The sequence below is a fragment of the Marmota flaviventris genome, chromosome X (assembly GCF_047511675.1).
Source record: "Marmota flaviventris isolate mMarFla1 chromosome X, mMarFla1.hap1, whole genome shotgun sequence".
Classification (NCBI taxonomy): domain Eukaryota; kingdom Metazoa; phylum Chordata; class Mammalia; order Rodentia; family Sciuridae; genus Marmota; species Marmota flaviventris.
Genome location: NC_092518.1, coordinates 355,644 through 373,790, shown reverse-complemented (window position 1 = coordinate 373,790; position 18,147 = coordinate 355,644). Strand labels below are relative to the sequence as shown.

General features: G+C 64.3%; 1 protein-coding gene across 7 annotated transcripts; it reads right to left on the bottom strand.

The window, feature by feature from the left end:
* Positions 1-348: 348 nt before the first annotated feature.
* On the bottom strand, positions 349-15,779 carry Plcxd1 (phosphatidylinositol specific phospholipase C X domain containing 1). 7 transcript variants are annotated; one of them, XM_071606263.1, is made up of 8 exons: positions 15,404-15,501; positions 14,824-14,889; positions 10,249-10,394; positions 7,970-8,106; positions 4,374-4,502; positions 3,261-3,416; positions 2,359-2,542; positions 349-2,273 (listed from the first exon to the last, which is right to left on the bottom strand). In XM_071606263.1, the coding sequence occupies exons 3-8, from the start codon at positions 10,373-10,375 to the stop codon at positions 2,035-2,037; spliced, it is 972 nt and encodes a 323-aa protein (XP_071462364.1). In that variant the 5' UTR covers positions 10,376-10,394; positions 14,824-14,889; positions 15,404-15,501; the 3' UTR covers positions 349-2,034. The 7 variants fall into 7 exon arrangements, with proteins under 7 accessions (XP_071462364.1, XP_071462362.1, XP_071462363.1 ...); XM_071606261.1 differs by lacking the exons at positions 349-2,273; positions 2,359-2,542 and adding an exon at positions 13,210-13,347 and having other exon boundaries at positions 2,549-3,416; positions 15,404-15,502; XM_071606262.1 differs by lacking the exons at positions 349-2,273; positions 2,359-2,542 and adding an exon at positions 13,242-13,347 and having other exon boundaries at positions 2,549-3,416; positions 15,404-15,502.
* Positions 15,780-18,147: the final 2,368 nt, after the last annotated feature.

Below are 18,147 nucleotides of genomic sequence, written 5' to 3'. Positions count from 1 at the left end.
ACCTGCCCAGGCTCCTGTCCCCCAGCTGACCTCCAGCTGCCCAGGGTCTTACCAGACTCCTCACTCTAGCCTCCTTAGCCCAGACCCTGAGGATGGGAAGAAGCTGGGGGTCTCTATGGCCCAGGGAGAGGAGGGGCCTCCCTGAGCCCAGAGGGAGGCTGGGGTCCCTATGGTCCACGGGACACGCCGCGGCCTCCCTGAGCCCAGGGCCGAGGCTGGAGGTCTCGGAGTCCCAGGGACAGGGCCTGGGCTTCTCAGGGGACAGGGGCAGGACCCCCCCCCCCCCCAGCAGCAGCCTCTTGTCGCAGGCTCCCTCTGTTCCCGAGTCTGGCACCACAGTCACACGTGTTTGGCTTGGTTCCTTTTAATTGTCCTCAAGGGTGGACTAACCCTGAATGGTGGCTCCTAAGACAGGAAATGACGCCCTTGTGACCTGAGCATCCAAGGGCTGTCCCCAGGGTGCTTGGTGGTGGGGAGGGGCCAGGCAGTGCTGGGATGTGCCCAGAGCTGGTCCTGCTGTGCCGCGTCTCGGCAGTGCCATGACAGTTGACCACAAAGCCCGAGCAGCTTCCTCTGAAACCACCCTGCGGGTCCCAAGTGCAACAGGCTTCACGGACCAGGGCGCCATTTCCAGACGGTCCTGAACACCCAGGTCTGCGCCCTTCTGTGACGGCAGGACGGCCCGTAACGGGTGCTGTGACACGTCGTGGGCATTGAGATGACCAGGGAACACCGGCTCTGCAGGGCTGTGGCAGGCTGCAGGACCAGGCCTCTCGGCCACCTGCGGGGTTTAAAGGGACCTGGGACCGGGAGGTGGCACCCCAGCCACAGCAGCTGCGGGAGGTCCAGATTGACTCAGTCACGGGCGCCTGCAGGGCCAGCGCCCAGGGAGCCCCCCAGCCTTGCCCAGGCCTGCCCAGTGGGCAGGAGGCTGGGAAACAGCCCGGGGTGGGCTCCTTCAGTGCCCAGGGCCTCCAGCAGCGGGTGCCCACCAGGAGGGTCTAGGAAACGCTGGCCCTGGAGAAGCCCGCCTGCAAGGGGCGGGGTCTCAGGAGCCTCTGACCTCTGGGGACAGTCCCCCCCCCACCCCGGGCTGCAAGGCCAGGCGCCCGAGCTCCAGGATGCAGAGACTAGAACACAGACCAGACCGCCCGTGACACTGTGGGGCCAGCAGACGCAGGGCCGCCCACTGGCCACCCCTCAGGCCCTCCACTAACAGCTGGCCAAAGCAAGATGGACCAGGGTCCCCAGGAGCCTGCTGCCCGGGGAAAGGGCGGCGTCAGAGTGAGCTGACAGCCAGGCCGTGTGTTGACTACTGCAAGAGGGTCTCTGCACAGGTCCCCACCCCATGCGTCCAGGGGACGTGACACTCTTGGAAGCGGGGACTTTCTAAAGCACAGGGTGAGGAGGCCCTGACCCCTCTCCTAGCATCCCCACCCTGCACAGGCCATGCTTCCCGCTGGGCTGAGTAGGCCTCGGTGACCAGGGCACACCGCTGGACACATCCCCATGGTCATGGCTGACCAGGGCACACCGCTGGACACATCCCCATGGTCATGGCTGACCAGGGTGCGCCCACTGGCCTATCCCAGCAGTCATGGTTGACCACAGCACATTCGTTGGAGCCATCCCTTGGTCGCGGCTGACCAGGGCACACCCGCTGGACCCATCCCAATTGTCATCGTTGACCACAGACAAATCTGCTGGACCCATCATGATGGCCATGCCCATGAGCACATCCATGGCTGACCAGGGCACTTCCGTTGGACCCACCCCGTGGTTGGGACTGCCCGGGACACACCCGCTGGACCCACCCCGTGGTCATCCCTGACCACAGGCTCATCCCTTGGATGGAGGTCTTCTCGCGGGATCTGGAGCTCGGAGGACGTCTTCTCGCGGGATCTGGAGCTCGGAGGACGTCTTCTCGCGGGATCTGGAGCTCGGAGGACGTCTTCTCGCGGGATCTGGAGCAGCGCCCGCCCAGCCGGGGCCAGGGCTGCCCCCGGGCTGCCGCCGGCTGACCGCAGGGGACCGTCAGCCCCACAGCAGCTTCTGGTTGAGCCCGATGACGTCGCCGACGAAGCTGTCGGCGCCCACGAAGTCGCCGGCGATGATGTTGGTGCAGCGGGCGCCGGGCCCCGGGCACTGCTCGCGGACCCAGGCGCCGAGCGCGGGCAGGCTGGACAGGGTCACCTCCTTCAGGGACCCGGCCGGGTGCGCCAGCACGTACTCCAGGTCCTCGGTGAGGTTGGTGCCGGCCACGAACAGGCCCCCTGCGGGACACGAGCGTGAGGGGACGCCGGCCAGGCCGCCTCCTTGACCGTCCCCCCCGTGGGCCCGGGAGGGCCGGCCTCCTACCCGGGCGGCCGCAGCGCTTCATGTCCTCCAGGTAGCGGATCAGGGCCTCCGACTTGACCTTGTTGCCCCACCAGTAGGGGACTCCCGGCCACAGCTCCGGGTGCCGCCGCACCGAGGCCTCGTCCTCGTAGGAGAGCAGGACCTGCTGGCCCCGCGCCCACAGCTGCCGCAGCGTGGGCAGCTCCTGCAAGGGACGGGGTCACTGGGGTGGGGTGCCGGGTGAGGGGAGCCTGGGGCTGGGTGGCCCGCCCGGCACTGCGCCTCTGAGGTGACGCCGTGGCTTAGTGTCCCAGGAGGGCACCTGCAGTGACCCAGGGCCCTGAGACCCAGAAGGGCACGTGCAGGGACTGGCCCGGATGCAGGACCTACTACAGCTGACCCCTGGCTGTGCTGAGGGCGACCGGTGTCCCCAGCCCACGCTCCAAGCCCCCACCCGGGACCTACTGGGAACGGCTTTGCGGGTCTCATCAGCTGCATGGGTCACTCTGGAGGGGCCAGGCCCTAATCCCGTGACGGGTGCCCCGTGCTGTCAAACGGGGTGTTGGGCACAGACACACGGGATGCCGGGCCACAGCAGGACACCCCCAGCAGCTGGAAGGTGGCCGCATCCTCTCGGGAGCCCAGTCAGCACCGGGGCTGGCCTCTGGCCTCCAGGGCTGCGTCTCATGTCCTGAGCCCCGGCTGGGTGCCAGGTGAGGGCCAGGCAAGTGCCCGGTGGGTGACACAGACCATCGCGTTGCTGCACGCTCGCCCCAGAGGCCCTCCCTGCCAGGCTGCCCGGCCCCCCTCACAGGGAAGCCAGAAGGCCCTGATGACCGGCTTGTCCCCGCCAGACCAGACACACACACCAAGCCCTGGACACAGTGCCCAGGAGAGCCCTGGGGCACAGGCACCCTCCTCACCCCTCGGGGGCACAGCATGTCCCCAAAGATGTTCTTGATGCAGGCCACCAGGTACTCATGCAGGTCCTCCGTCATCCCCTCGAAGTTCCTGCAGGCCAGGATGACCACCTCCCGGGGGTGCTGCTCCAGCCACTCGGAGATCTCCGTGAGGGTGTCCTGGGTGAGGGGCCAGGGCTCAGTCGGGCCCAGAGGGCAGCAGGGCCAGGGGCCTCCTGGGAGGTGGGCCTCCTCGGCTGCAGACGGGAGGCCGGGCTGCCCAGAGGACACATAGCCTCCCGGGAGGGGGGCGGGGGGAAGCCAGCAGGAGGGAGGGTGGCCCAGGCACAGGAGGGCATGCACGGTCCTGTGTGCACGGACACGTCTGTTCACGGGTGTGAGTGCACACGGAGCATATCTGTTCACAGGTGTCTGTATCCATGTCCGTGCACATGCCTGTACGTGCATGTTGTGTGCATGCACATCTGTATGTGTGCATGTCAGCACATGTGAATCTGGATCTGTGTGCTGCCCTGTGTTCACGCGTACACAAACGCATACGTGTCCATCTGCACGACACGTGCATGTGCGTATCTGTGTGTGTTCGTGCATGTCTGTGTGTGTGCGCGTGTATGCTGGGTGTCTGCATTTCTGCGTGTGTCTGTGTCACATGCGTGTGTACACGTGTGCAGGTGTCTGTGTAGAAGCACACTCCAAACACAAGCCTCTGTGAGTCAAAGGTGTGGGGTCCCAAGGCTCCGGGGCGTGAGCCAGGCCAGCGGTACAAAGTGACCCAGAGTAGGTGCTTCTAGACTGGGAGCCTGGGGTGCAGTGGGGACACGGGGTGGGGACACAGGGAACAGCCCGCAGGCTTTGGGAGGACGCAGCTTGTGCCCTTCAGACTTTAGAAAGCCTCGGGCATTCGGGAAGAGAATGGATTCCGAAAACCTAACGGGTCTGGGGGCTGGTTCCGCCCACTTTGCAAATGTGGGGAGTCTCTGCCCACTGAGTGGGGAGACCGCCAAGCCCAGGGAGCGCTGTTCAGGCTATCTCCAAGGTCTGACCACCAGCCTGGACCTGCACGTGGCTGCCCCGCCCCTGGCAGCCGACCTCCTGCCCCACCAGGCCCCTGTGTACCTCCACCAGCGCCGTCGTGTACACCATGTGTACGAAGTGCAGGTTCTTCTCCGAGCCCTCCAGCATGTGCGCGATGCGCAGGTCCAGGTACCGCACCCCGGCGTCCAGCTGCTGCGTGACGTCCAGCGCCTGCCGAGGGACGCCCGTCATCTCTGCCCGGGCCAGCAGGCCGCTCCCTCCTGGCAAGTGACCCTGTCCCTGGGGCTCAGGAGGCGCGGAGGTTGCGCACTGTGCAGCACTGTCTGGGGCCCCCGCTGGGTGTCTGTTGAACCGCCAGCCTCACGCGGGGCCAGAGCTGCCCGGGCCCCACCCTGGGGAGACCTGCTCTGGGGAGAGCAGCCTCAGCTGCACAGCCAGGGCCCGCTGCCGTCCTGGGCTTCAGTCCACCCCAGCCCCGCTTAGACGCACCCCAGCCCTAATGCTGGTCTCTGGGACATCGGGCAGTCACGGTCACCCTTGTCCCAACAGTCTCTGGGAAGGAGTCCCACTAGGGGCGCATGCCCCACAGCCCTGGATCCACCCAGCCCTTGGCATCCCCAGTCAGGATGCAGGATGCTCAGCAGGACGCCAGACAGAGTGGGAGGGCCATGCAGTGGGAGTGGACAGCCCCGGGGCAGGAGAGGACGACCACCAGAGGACAGGTGTGGGGGGATGCCCCCCTGCAGGGCCACTGTCTGCAGCTCCCTGACAGGATGGGGGACACCCCCCTGCAGGGTCACTGTCTGCAGACCCCTGGCAGGATGGGGGACACCCCCTGCAGGGTCACTGTCTGCAGCTCCCTGACAGGATGGGGGACACCCCCCTGCTGGGTCACTGTCTGCAGCTCCCTGACAGGATGGGGGACACCCCCCTGCAGGGTCACTGTCTGCAGCTCCCTGACAGGATGGGGGACACCCCCCTGCAGGCAGGGTCACTGTCTGCAGACGCCTGACAGGATGGGGGACACCCCCTGCAGGGTCACTGTCTGCAGACCCCTGGCAGGATGGGGGACACCCCCCTGCTGGGTCACTGTCTGCAGACCCCTGACAGGATGGGGGACACCCCCCTGCAGGGTCACTGTCTGCAGACCCCTGGCAGGATGGGGGACACCCCCTGCAGGGTCACTGTCTGCAGACCCCTGGCAGGATGAGGAGATGCCCCCTGCAGGGTCACTGTCTGCAGCTCCCTGGCAGGATGGGGGACACCCCCTGCTGGGTCACTGTCTGCAGACCCCTGGCAGGATGGGGGACACCCCCCTGCTGGGTCACTGTCTGCAGACCCCTGGCAGGATGAGGAGACGCCCCCTGCAGGGTCACTGTCTGCAGCTCCCTGACAGGATGGGGGACACCCCCCTGCTGGGTCACTGTCTGCAGACCCCTGACAGGATGGGGGACACCCCCCTGCAGGGTCACTGTCTGCAGACCCCTGGCAGGATGAGGAGATGCCCCCTGCAGGGTCACTGTCTGCAGACCCCTGGCAGGATGGGAGACACCCCCTGCAGGGTCACTGTCTGCAGCTCCCTGGCAGGATGGGGGACACCCCCCTGCAGGGTCACTGTCTGCAGACCCCTGGCAGGATGGGGGACACCCCCTGCAGGGTCACTGTCTGCAGACCCCTGGCAGGATGAGGAGATGCCCCCTGCAGGGTCACTGTCTGCAGCTCCCTGGCAGGATGGGGGACACCCCCTGCTGGGTCACTGTCTGCAGACCCCTGGCAGGATGGGGGACACCCCCCTGCAGGGTCACTGTCTGTAGCTCCCTGACAGGATGGGGGACACCCCCCCCTGCAGGGTCACTGTCTGCAGACCCCTGGCAGGATGAGGAGACGCCCCCTGCAGGCAGGGTCACTGTCTGCAGCTCCCTGGCAGGATGGGGGACACCCCCCTGCAGGGTCACTGTCTGCAGCTCCCTGACAGGATGGGGGACACCCCCCCTGCAGGGTCACTGTCTGCAGACCCCTGGCAGGATGAGGAGACGCCCCCTGCAGGCAGGGTCACTGTCTGCAGCTCCCTGACAGGATGAGGGACACCCCCTGCAGGGTCACTGTCTGCAGACCCCTGGCAGGATGGGGGACACCCCCCTGCAGGGTCACTGTCTGTAGCTCCCTGACAGGATGGGGGACACCCCCCCCTGCAGGGTCACTGTCTGCAGACCCCTGGCAGGATGAGGAGACGCCCCCTGCAGGCAGGGTCACTGTCTGCAGCTCCCTGGCAGGATGGGGGACACCCCCCTGCAGGGTCACTGTCTGCAGCTCCCTGACAGGATGGGGGACACCCCCCCTGCAGGGTCACTGTCTGCAGACCCCTGGCAGGATGAGGAGACGCCCCCTGCAGGCAGGGTCACTGTCTGCAGCTCCCTGACAGGATGAGGGACACCCCCTGCAGGGTCACTGTCTGCAGCTCCCTGACAGGATGGGGGACACCCCCCTGCAGGCAGGGTCACTGTCTGCAGCTCCCTGGCAGGATGGGGGACACCCCCCTGCAGGGTCACTGTCTGCAGCTCCCTGACAGGATGGGGGACACCCCCCCTGCAGGGTCACTGTCTGCAGACCCCTGGCAGGATGGGGGACACCCCCTGCAGGGTCACTGTCTGCAGACCCCTGGCAGGATGAGGAGACGCCCCCTGCAGGCTCTGACCCCTGACAGGTGCTCATCCCCCACCCGGCAGGTCCCCACAGCTCCTGCTGCCCCCGTGGTCACTAAGACGCAGAAACAGTACATTCAACAGGACAGAGCTGGACGTTGGGGGCAGTCTTGTGTCCCTGGGAAATCCCTGACACTCAAGCCTTTTGTCACCAACAGTCTTCGGACAGGAGGCAGAGGGGGACGAGTGGTCCATCTCCTCCCCGGGGTGGGCCCCACTTCCTGCCAGCCTTCTTCCTCCCCAGAATGGAGGGGCGCCCCTTTCCCCGGCCTCTCCAGGGGTGGCTGAGGCCAGCTGAGCCTCCAGGAGGCCCCCTCTGCACAGCATCAAATCAAATGCCCTGGTGGGTCTAGGGCACCTGCCCCACCTGGGCAGAGGGCTGGGTGCAGGAGGGGGGCACCTGGGGTGAAGGCAGAGATGCCCTTCTCTCTGATGGGGCCAGAGGAGACAGCCTCGGCCCTGGGGCAGGGAAGAGACCCCCCTCCTCCTGCAGCAAGGAGAGACCCCCCACACACACCTGCCCTGGAGCAGGGAAGAGACCCCCATCCCTCAGCAGGGAAGAGGACCCCCTCCTCCTGAGCCCTTCCCTTAGGAACCTGCAGCGTGGGTCCCTTCTGCCTCTGGGAGTTGACCCGCAGCTGAGCAAGCCCCAGGGAGGAGCAGGGCGCCCTCCCGAGTGGGGAGAGGGGCCTCGGGAAGGGTGCTGCTGGCTATCTAGGCCGCAGGAGGAACGGCCTGTCGCCTTGGCCAGCCCCAGGCACCCCCTGCCTGTGGCCCCGCTCAGCCAGTGACCAGCCGCCTCGGGTGTGATGCTGCTCGGTGACCAAGCCCTGCCTCTGCACCACCTGGGGCGGCCTCAGGGTCTTGCTCTCCCCCCATCTCCGGCATGAGGCAAGAGCGCCCACCAGGGGCACCTGCTGCTTTGTGCGGAGCGATGGCCCTGCCGTCCACCTCCCGGCCCCAAGTGGCCCTTACCTGGGTGACAGACCACCTCAGCACCACGGGGCGCGTCACACATGGCACCACCTTGCTCAGCAGCTGCAGCAAGCGGGACTCGCTGTGGGACACGGGGGACTTCTTATTCAGACAGTAGGTCATGGTGTCGTGGCTCCCTGGAGGAAACACAGGGACGGCCATCAGTCCCCCAGCTGCAGTCCCCCAGCTGCCCTCACAGCCAGCGGGTGGACAGCGCCCCAGACACGCCCACCTGCAGCCTGGGCAGGGGCCCTGCGTGGAGACCCCGTCTCAGCCCCTGCCCTCCAGGGCTGGGGGTCACGACGCCCATGATTCTAAGCCCTGGTTTGTGGTGACTTGTTACATCAGCCCCAGGACGTGAGTACGTGTTGACTGCAGAAACACGAGTGTGCAGATGAGAGGACCGTCCCTGTGCGTTATAGGAAAAGAGTTCCTGTGCGTCATGGGAGGACCCTCCCTGTGCGTCATAGGAAAAGAGTTCCTGTGCGTCATGGGAGGACCATCCCTGTGCGTCATAGGAAAAGAGTTCCTGTGCGTCATAGGAAAAGAGTTCCTGTGCGTCATGGGAGGACCGTCCCTGTGCGTCATAGGAAAAGAGTTCCTGTGCGTCATGGGAGGACCGTCCCTGTGCGTCACGGGAGGACTGTCCCTGTGCGTCATAGGAAAAGAGTTCCTGTGCGTCATGGGAGGATTGTCCTGTGTATCATGGAAGGACCGTCCCTGTGCGTCATAGGAAAAGAGTTACTGTGCGTCATGGGAGGACCGTCCCTGTGCGTCATAGGAAAAGAGTTCCTGTGCGTCATAGGAAAAGAGTTCCTGTGCGTCATGGGAGGACCGTCCCTGTGCGTCATAGGAAAAGAGTTCCTGTGCGTCATGGGAGGACCGTCCCTGTGCGTCATGGGAGGACTGTCCCTGTGTGTCACGGGACTAGAGTTCCTGTGCGTCATGCGAGGACCGTCCCTGTGCGTCATAGGAAAAGAGTTCCTGTGCGTCATGGGAGGATTGTCCTGTGTATCATGGAAGGACCGTCTCTGTGCGTCATAGGAAAAGAGTTCCTGTGCGTCATGGGAGGACCGTCCCTGTGCATCATGGCAGGACCATCCCTGTGCGTCGACGCACATTATCGTGTGGCGTTATGTCTTTACGCATCTCTTACACCAACAACGGGACGGCTCTGCCAGCGTGACAGCCGCCCTTTCTCTGGTCATCCCTAGGACGGGCCGTCTCTCCAGCCTGCCACCTGAGCCTCCGCGGTTGATCCAGATGCGGATCTCTATCGAGCACGGGGTTTTCCGTTGGGAGCTCTTTTTTAAGCTGTGGAGCACGTTAGTCGTGCAGAACGGGGTTCCGCTGTGGCACGTTGGCAGGTGCCTTAACACAATCCAGTGACTCCCACCCGCAGGGCCTCCCTCCTTCCCCCGGCCCTCCTCCACTGCTGCCTGCCCTTCTGCATGTCGTGTGAGCGTGTGGATCTGGGACCGAACCCAGGGCTCTCCACCACTGAGCCGCACCCCAGCCCTGTCTAGTTTCTATCTCGAGACGGGGTCTCGCTGAGTTGCTGAGGCTGGCCTCTGACGTGCATCCTCCTGCCTCAGCCTCCGAGTTGCTGGGATGTCAGGCGTGGCTGCGGCGCCTTCTGCCGTCACAATGTCCTTGGGTTTTGCTTTTTGTTTCCCCCCTGGCTTCCACCTGTGCGAGAAGCCAGCAGGACTCTCTTCACACCTCTGTCTTTGCTGTGCAGAGGCTTTTAACAGGGCGCCACCCCGTGTGTCGTCTATCGATTCTTGGCTTTATGTCCTGGCTTTTGCAGACCCCCGAGGAGCCCTGCTGGTCTCCATCGAGCGCCGACCTAGGTTTTCTCCTAGCGGTGCAAAGGGTCTCGTGCTTAGATGCGCGCACTTGGACAGAGGGATCCGCTGTCAACCCCCACTTTAGCGGTGCAGCCTCCCCGCCGGCAGAGGGCGCCCGTTTCCCCATCCTTGGCGCCTGTCCCCTGCAGATCGGCTGATGGAAACCATCTTACACTTCGTTTTCTGCGGAGTGACACGGATGGCACTTTCACAACCGTCAGCAACCACGCTGCCTCAGTCATGTCTAACCGGCGTCGCCTGAACCACCGCCCACCCTCCTATGCCACCTTCCGAGCTGTGTGTGTGTGTGTGTGTGTGTGCGTGTGTGTGTGTGTGTGTGCGCGCGCGCATGCACACAGGTGCACCAGGCCCGGCCGGTTCCCCACCAGGACCCACCCACCATGGGGACGCCCACCTGAGCGGCCTCACCTGGGATGGACAGGTGGTGCAGGGGCACATCCCAGAGCCGGGGACACAGCGCCGACATCCAGTCCGCATTGGCATTTGCGCAGGGCAGGCTCCGGAAGCTTCCAGAAGCGCTCACCTGCCCACCCATTGGAAGCCAACCGTGCAGCCTGAGAAAGGAAAAGGGTTTTTTTTTGTTGTTAAACTGCTAGTTACACAGGGGTCCTGGCTCCGGGGAAAATGCAATCAATAGACTTTCCCTGGGAGGAGAGGGATGGGGTGGTGGGCTGTGGGGAGAGGGAGGGAGGGAGGGAGGGAGGGAGGGAGGGAGGGTCATGGTCATGGGCTAAGCCCAGTCTCCCTAAGATTCCTCTGCTACGACCCTGGCCCCAGGACCTTGGCATGTGCCGTGTGTGGAGACAGGTCTTTGCAAAGGTGATGGAGGTGCAGTGAGCTCCCCAGGGTGGCCCTGACCCACAGGACTGGTGTCTTCATAAGAAAACGAGATGAGAACATAGACGCACACAGAGAGAGACCCCGAGAAGACACAGGGAGAAGACGGTGTATGCAAGCCACCCTGCACTCCTGAGCCCTGGTGCCTGGTGGCGCCCTGTCCCCTGCTCTCAGGCACCGTGGGGTCCAAGAGCCAGGCAATGGCTCCCCAACTGGGCTACACCCCCAGCCCTGTCGCTGGTTTTGGTTGATTGTGTGCTACAAATCCCTCACATGGGTCTGCGACATCCAGACCCAGATCCACCCCTTTGTTCTGGGGCACCTTACTCTAAACACTGGGGCGTGTGGTTACTTTATCGCACAGGACCCCAGTAAAGGGCGCCGTGCCATCTGCCCCCCAGCTCCCATCTGCCCCCCAGCTCCGGGCGGTAGACCACGCATGCGCATTTCCTCCCACCAGCTCCATGCGGTAGACCACATACACACGCATCTCCTCCCCCACCACCAGCTCACCCACTGTGGACCACCTATGTGTGCACCTCCCCCACCAGCTCACCCACTGTGGACCACCTATGTGTGCACCTCCCCCACCAGCTCACCCACTGTAGACCACCTATGTGTGCACCTCCCCCACCAGCTCACCCACTGTGGACCACCTATGTGTGCACCTCCCCCCACCAGCTCACCCACTGTGGACCACCTATGTGCACCTCCCCCCACCAGCTCACCCACTGTAGACCACCTATCACCTCCCCCACCAGCTCACCCACTGTAGACCACCTATGTGCACCTCCCCCCACCAGCTCACCCACTGTGGACCACCTATGCACCTCCCCCCACCAGCTCACCCACTGTGGACCACCTATGTGTGTGTCCCCCACCAGCTCACCCACTGTAGACCACCTATGTGCACCTCCCCCCACCAGCTCACCCACTGTGGACCACCCATGTGCACCTCCCCCCACCAGCTCACCCACTGTGGACCACCCATGTGCACCTCCCCCCACCAGCTCACCCACTGTGGACCACCCATGTGCACCTCCCCCCACCAGCTCACCCACTGTGGACCACCCATGTGCACCTCCCCCACCAGCTCACCCACTGTGGACCACCTATGTGTGTCCCCCACCAGCTCACCCACTGTGGACCACCCATGTGCACCTCCCCCACCAGCTCACCCACTGTGGACCACCTATGCACCTCCCCCCACCAGCTCACCCACTGTGGACCACCTATGTGCACCTCCCCCCACCAGCTCACCCACTGTGGACCACCCATGTGCACCTCCCCCCACCAGCTCACCCACTGTAGACCACCTATGTGTGTGTCCCCCACCAGCTCACCCACTGTGGACCACCTATGTGCACCTCCCCCACCAGCTCACCCACTGTGGACCACCTATGTGTGTCCCCCACCAGCTCACCCACTGTGGACCACCCATGTGCACCTCCCCCACCAGCTCACCCACTGTGGACCACCTATGCACCTCCCCCCACCAGCTCACCCACTGTGGACCACCCATGTGCACCTCCCCCCACCAGCTCACCCACTGTAGACCCACCTATGTGTGTGTCCCCCACCAGCTCACCCACTGTAGACCACCTATGCACCTCCCCCCACCAGCTCACCCACTGTGGACCACCTATGTGCACCTCCCCCACCAGCTCACCCACTGTAGACCCACCTATGTGTGCACCTCCCCCCACCAGCTCACCCACTGTGGACCACCTATGTGTGTCCCCCACCAGCTCACCCACTGTGGACCACCTATGTGTGCACCTCCCCCCACCAGCTCACCCACTGTAGACCCACCTATGTGTGTGTCCCCCACCAGCTCACCCACTGTGGACCACCTATGCACCTCCCCCCACCAGCTCACCCACTGTGGACCACCCATGTGCACCTCCCCCCACCAGCTCACCCACTGTAGACCACCTATGTGTGTCCCCCACCAGCTCACCCACTGTGGACCACCCATGTGCACCTCCCCCCCACCAGCTCACCCACTGTGGACCACCCATGTGCACCTCCCCCCACCAGCTCACCCACTGTAGACCCACCTATGTGTGCACCTCCCCCACCAGCTCACCCACTGTGGACCACCTATGTGTGCACCTCCCCCACCAGCTCACCCACTGTGGACCACCTATGTGTGTCCCCCACCAGCTCACCCACTGTGGACCACCCATGTGCACCTCCCCCCACCAGCTCACCCACTGTGGACCACCTATGTGCACCTCCCCCCCACCAGCTCACCCACTGTGGACCACCCATGTGCACCTCCCCCCACCAGCTCACCCACTGTAGACCCACCTATGTGTGCACCTCCCCCCACCAGCTCACCCACTGTGGACCACCTATGTGTGTCCCCCACCAGCTCACCCACTGTGGACCCACCTATGTGTGTGTCCCCCACCAGCTCACCCACTGTGGACCACCTATGTGTGTCCCCCACCAGCTCACCCACCCATGGTGGACAACACATGGACACATGGGCCTTTCCTTCTATACAGCTGGTCCCTGACCACCTACCAGCACACCCCTGCCTGCCCACAGGCTGTCACCTGCCCCTCAGTGGAACTCAGGCCACCAGAATCGTCAGCGAGACTGTAACCAAATCGGTGTTAAGGGCTATGGAGGTCCTCCAGACTTTGATCACAGTCCTACAACCTGTGACATAAGAATGACATAAGAATGAGTGGATGGGGCGAGGGTGGGTGGATGGGTGGGTGGATGGGTAGAGAGTGGGTGGATGGAGGTGGATGGGTGGGTGGATAAGTAGGTGGGTAGAGGGTAGATGCATAGATAGATGGGTGGATGGGTGGGTGGATAGTGGAGGGGGTGGGTGGATAGATGGATGAGTAAATGGATGGTAGAAGGATGGACAGATGAGTAGACGGGTGTGAGTGGGTGGATGGACAGTCAGAGTGGATGGGTGGTGGGTGGATGCAAAGGTGTCCACAGTCCCCAAATCCCCAGATACCTGAAACTTATCCTGCCACTGAAAAGTGTCCCCACACCCCAGGGCCCTCCTCACAGCAGGTTCTAACACTGGGGACTGGCTTGTCCCCAGACCATCAGACGAGGCAACACCGGGGACTGTCCTGTCCCCAGACCCTCACACCAAATGACAATGGGGACTGTTCTGTCCCCAGACCACCACACCAGGCGACAGTGGGGACTGTCCTGTCCCCAGACCACCACACCAGGCGACAGTGGGGACTGTTCTGTCCTCAGACCCTCACACCTGGCAACACAGGGGACTGTCCTGTCCCCAGACCACCACACCAGGCGACAGTGGGGACTGTCCTGTCCCCAGACCACCACACCAGGCGACAGTGGGGACTGTCCTGTCCTCAGACCATCACACCAGGCAGCAGTGAGGACTGTCCTGTCCCTAGACCCTCACACCAGGCCACAATGGGGACTGTCCTGTCCACAGCCCCTTTACACCAGGTGACAATGGGGACTGTCTTATCCCCAGACCATCACACTAGGTGACAGTGGGGACTGTTTTGTCCCTAGACCATCACACTAGGTGACAGTGGCGACTGTCTTGTCTTCAGACCCTTCACACCAGGTGACAATGGGGACTGTCTTATCCCCAGACCATCACACTAGGTGACAGTGGGGACTGTTTTGTCCCTAGACCATCACACTAGGTGACAATGGCGACTGTCTTGTCTTCAGACCCTTCACACCAGGTGACAATGGGGACTGTCTTGTCCCCAGACCTTCATATCAGGTGACAGTGGGGATTGTCCTGTCCCCAGACCTTCACACCAGATGACAATGGGGACTGTCTTGTCCCCAGACCCTTCTCACCTGGCAATAATGGGGACTGTGGTTTCCCCAGACCTCACACCAGGTGACAGTGGGGACTGTCTTGTCCCCAGACCCTTCTCACCTGGCAATAATGGGGACTGTGGTTTCCCCAGACCTTCACACCAGGTGACAGTGACCCACCACAGCAGGTCCTGACACTGGGGACTCTCCCACCTGCCCAGAACCTAGGCGTCACCTGACACAGGGTCACCTGCTGCATCCCTGAGCTGGCTCCTCCCGGTCACTGAACAAGACTGGGGTACAGACCGGGAGGCCGGAGGGTTCTGCCCCCCCCCAGTCTCTGTGTCCCTGGCCACACACCTGGGGGTCCCGCGAGGCCAGCACCTGCTCCTCTGATCTTGCCTGTCTTCACAGCCAAGGGGCCACCTGGGAAGGAGAGGACGCGTGTGACTGGTGACTGGTCCACCCCAGCAGGTTGCCAGGTGAAGGGCCGGGAAGAGTCCAGGGCAGCTCCTGGTCCAGGGCGTGTGCCCTGCGTGACGGTAGGGGACAGGCAACGCGTAGCCGTGTGGTGAACAGGGGAACCGGGTGGACGTCCCGCGGCCGCCCCGCGCTCCTCACCTGGCCCCAGCCCTGACCCAGCGCCTCCGCCTCCCGCAGCCTGGGCCTCTGGGGCGGGGTGCCCGGGACAGCAGCCGCCTCTGCGGTCGACCGCGAGGAATTCCCAGATCCGGGCAGCGCCACCCGGGGGGGGGGGCCTCGGGGAGTCCACCTGGGAGCACAGGCCCCCGCTGACCCGGCCCCCTGCAGCCCGAGTCCGCGCGGGGGAACCTGGGGTCCTGAGCGACGGGAACCCTGCGCCCCCTTCAGCTGGACTGCGCTGTCGCGGCCCGGCACCCGCCTGGCCCCTGCGCCCTGGAGGGACGCGACTGGCACCTACCTCCGGGCAGCGGGCTTCCGGCGGCTCCGGTCGGAGACTCCAGCACTTCCTAAGAGGCTCTGGCCGGCTGCCACCAGGGGCCGGCCGCCTCCCGCGGGGGACGGAGGCGTGGCCTCGGGAGCAGACCTGTCCCAGCGCGGCTCGGCCACCGCAGGCCCCGCCCCCAGCCCCGCCCCCAGGAGCCCGGCAGGGGTCCTCACCCAGGCAGGACCGGCGGGGCCCCGCGGGGTCCCCAGGGAGGGACAGCAGAGACCCCCCCCCCCCGGGACTGCACTGCCCACCCCCGTGGCTGCTGCTCACCAGGGTCACCCGAGCTGCCTGGGATTGCGACATCCCAGCGCCGGTGGCTTTGGATCTGTGAGCACCGCCTCAGCAAACTGCCGGTCCTTCCCTGGAGTGTTGACCTTCCCTGAAGTGAGGGCCTCTCCTCCTGAGTGGCCCCGGTGCTTGTCGCCGGAACCTGGCCCTTGTCCCCGAAGCCAATCCAACGAGCAGGAAGTGCTTTGGAGAAAAGGGAACACGGGGTTATGGCTTTGCTGGCCAAGAAGCACCACACTCGGGTCCCAGAGGTGGGGTCCTGCCCTCGCAGCAAAGGGCGTTGAAAGAGGGGACCCCAAGGCCGCCGTCCCTGGTCTCTGCTGAGCTGTCACCCACTGCTGACGGGGGCGATGGCCATTACTGAGGTCCTCTGGGGCCATCCCCAAAGCCTGGATGACTCCAGTCCTGTGGTGGGTGTGGGCTCAGGGACAGATACCTCTGCCTCGGAGGAGGCAGGAAGGTGACCCTGAGATGAGGGAGGGGACATCAGGGAGAGGAGGAGAAGAGCCCGTCCCCAGAGCAGCAAGGGCCATTCTCAAAGCTTGAGTGGACCACTGTCACAGACCCAGGTGAGGACCAGGGGACACTTCCACACCCACAGCCCACCGGGACACCTTCGCTCTGTGGGGCTCTTCTCTGGTCCAATATGGACACTGTCTGACATGAACCAGTGGTCACCAGGAACTGGCCACCACCTACTCTTGGAGTGACAGAGGTCAGTGGTCACCAAGGCCTGGTCACCACCTGCCCCGGGTGTGATGGAGGTCAGTGGTCACCAAGAATTGGCCACCACCTGCCCTTGGAATGATGGAGGTCAGTGGTCACCAAGGCTTGATCATCCGTTGTCCCTGCCATGGGAATGACATGTAATGTGGTCACCAAGGCCTGGATCGTCCTGCCCTGGTGTGACATGTGACGTTGTCACCAAGGCCTGGAATCATCCGTTGTCCCTGCCCTGGGAGTGAATTGTGACATGGTCACCAAGGCATGATCATCCACAGCTGGAGCCTCCTGCCCGTGTGACGTGTGACCGTGGTCACCGTGGGGGGCCATCCGTTGCCCGGGCTCTGCGTGGCTGGGTGCTGACTGGCGGGCGGTGTCCCTCAGGTGTGCCCAGCCCCGTGGGCGCCGTCCTGTGCTGCCAGCTCGGGGTTGGGAAACGGCCTGACTCAGCAGCCAGGTGTGCGGGCGAGAGGAAGCCTCCGTGCTTCTCCAGGGACGGAGGAGGGAGTGCCCGCTGGACTTCCGCAGTGGACAGCACTCCTCTCCTGGAGGACCCCGTGAGCTGGCCCTCAGCCCTGCCCTGGGCCGGCCGTGGGCAGTGACACCCTGGAGGCCCTGGGCAGCGTGAACAGAGCCCGTGCATGTCCACAGCCCGAGGCCGCCCCTGCTAGGAGGACCCTGCCCGCTGGCCTGGCTGCCGGGCAGTGGACATGGGCATCCTCTGCTCTCTGGAGGTCCAGTGACCGATGGGAAGTGCTTCTTGCTGGCACCGCTTGGACACTGGCTCACCCACCGTCCCCCAGACCACAGCTCTTCAAGGGCCGGGTGACTCTACAAAGCAGGAAGTGTCCCGTGCAGGTGGCCATCTGGACAGGTCTGGCCAGCGATCTGCCCCCCGCCGTCCACACCACAGCACCCCTGACCAGAGCCTGGGGTATCCGGAGCCACCAGGGCGGTTCCAGGTGGTGTGAGCTGCACTGTGTCCACGATCTCTCAGCCTCCGCAGGGGCGGTCAGCAGGGCCACCAGGGCCAGCGTTTCTCCTGCCAGCAGTCCACATGGCAGGAGCTGACTTGGTGCTGGCCATCCACAGCTGCACATGGCCCCCTGACCCCCCACTGCCACACGTGGCCCCCTGGACCCTCCACAGCCACCATAGCATCCCTTGGACACTCCACAGCCACACATGGCCCCCTGGACCCTGCATAGTCCCACGTGGCCCCTTCGTACCACACGACCACAACCCAGCCACGTAGGGCGGGCGTGGCCAGCGGAGCCCTAGCCAGGCTCATGAGGTGAGAAGTGCATCCTCTGCCTTTCTTCATGGTGCTGGGGACAGAGCACCGCGAGGCCCCGAGGGTCACCCCCGACCCACACGGCAGACTGTTGGTCGCACTGGCCCCTCCGAGCCCACCCTGTGCTGGACTGGCTCCTGGACTTCCCAGGCGTGGTACTGGGGGCTGCTTTGCCACTGAGCTGATCTCCAGCCCTTTCCATGTTTACTTTGAGAGAGAGTCTCTCCAAGTTGCTGAGGCTGGCCTCCAACTTGTGATCCTCCGGCCTCAGCCTCCCACGTGGCTGGGATTAGGGCCCTGCAGCACCGCGTCCGCCCACCCCCGTGGATGTACTCTGCGATCTCTGGTGCTGCTTGGCTCCTGCTGTGGTCCTGGTGAAGTGTCCGGCTTTCTCTTGCCTGGACGTCCC

Bases quoted from the DNA above. Each gene is read 5' to 3' on its own strand.
- Plcxd1 (XM_071606259.1), bottom strand. From the start codon at position 10,375: ATGGGTGGGCAGGTGAGCGCTTCTGGAAGCTTCCGGAGCCTGCCCTGC. The intron at 8,107-10,248 runs GTGAGGCCGCTC...TGTTTCCTCCAG, and splicing joins GCACCACCTGTCCATCCCAG to GGAGCCACGACACCATGACC. The intron at 4,503-7,969 runs GTAAGGGCCACT...GTCCCTCGGCAG, and splicing joins TGAGGTGGTCTGTCACCCAG to GCGCTGGACGTCACGCAGCA.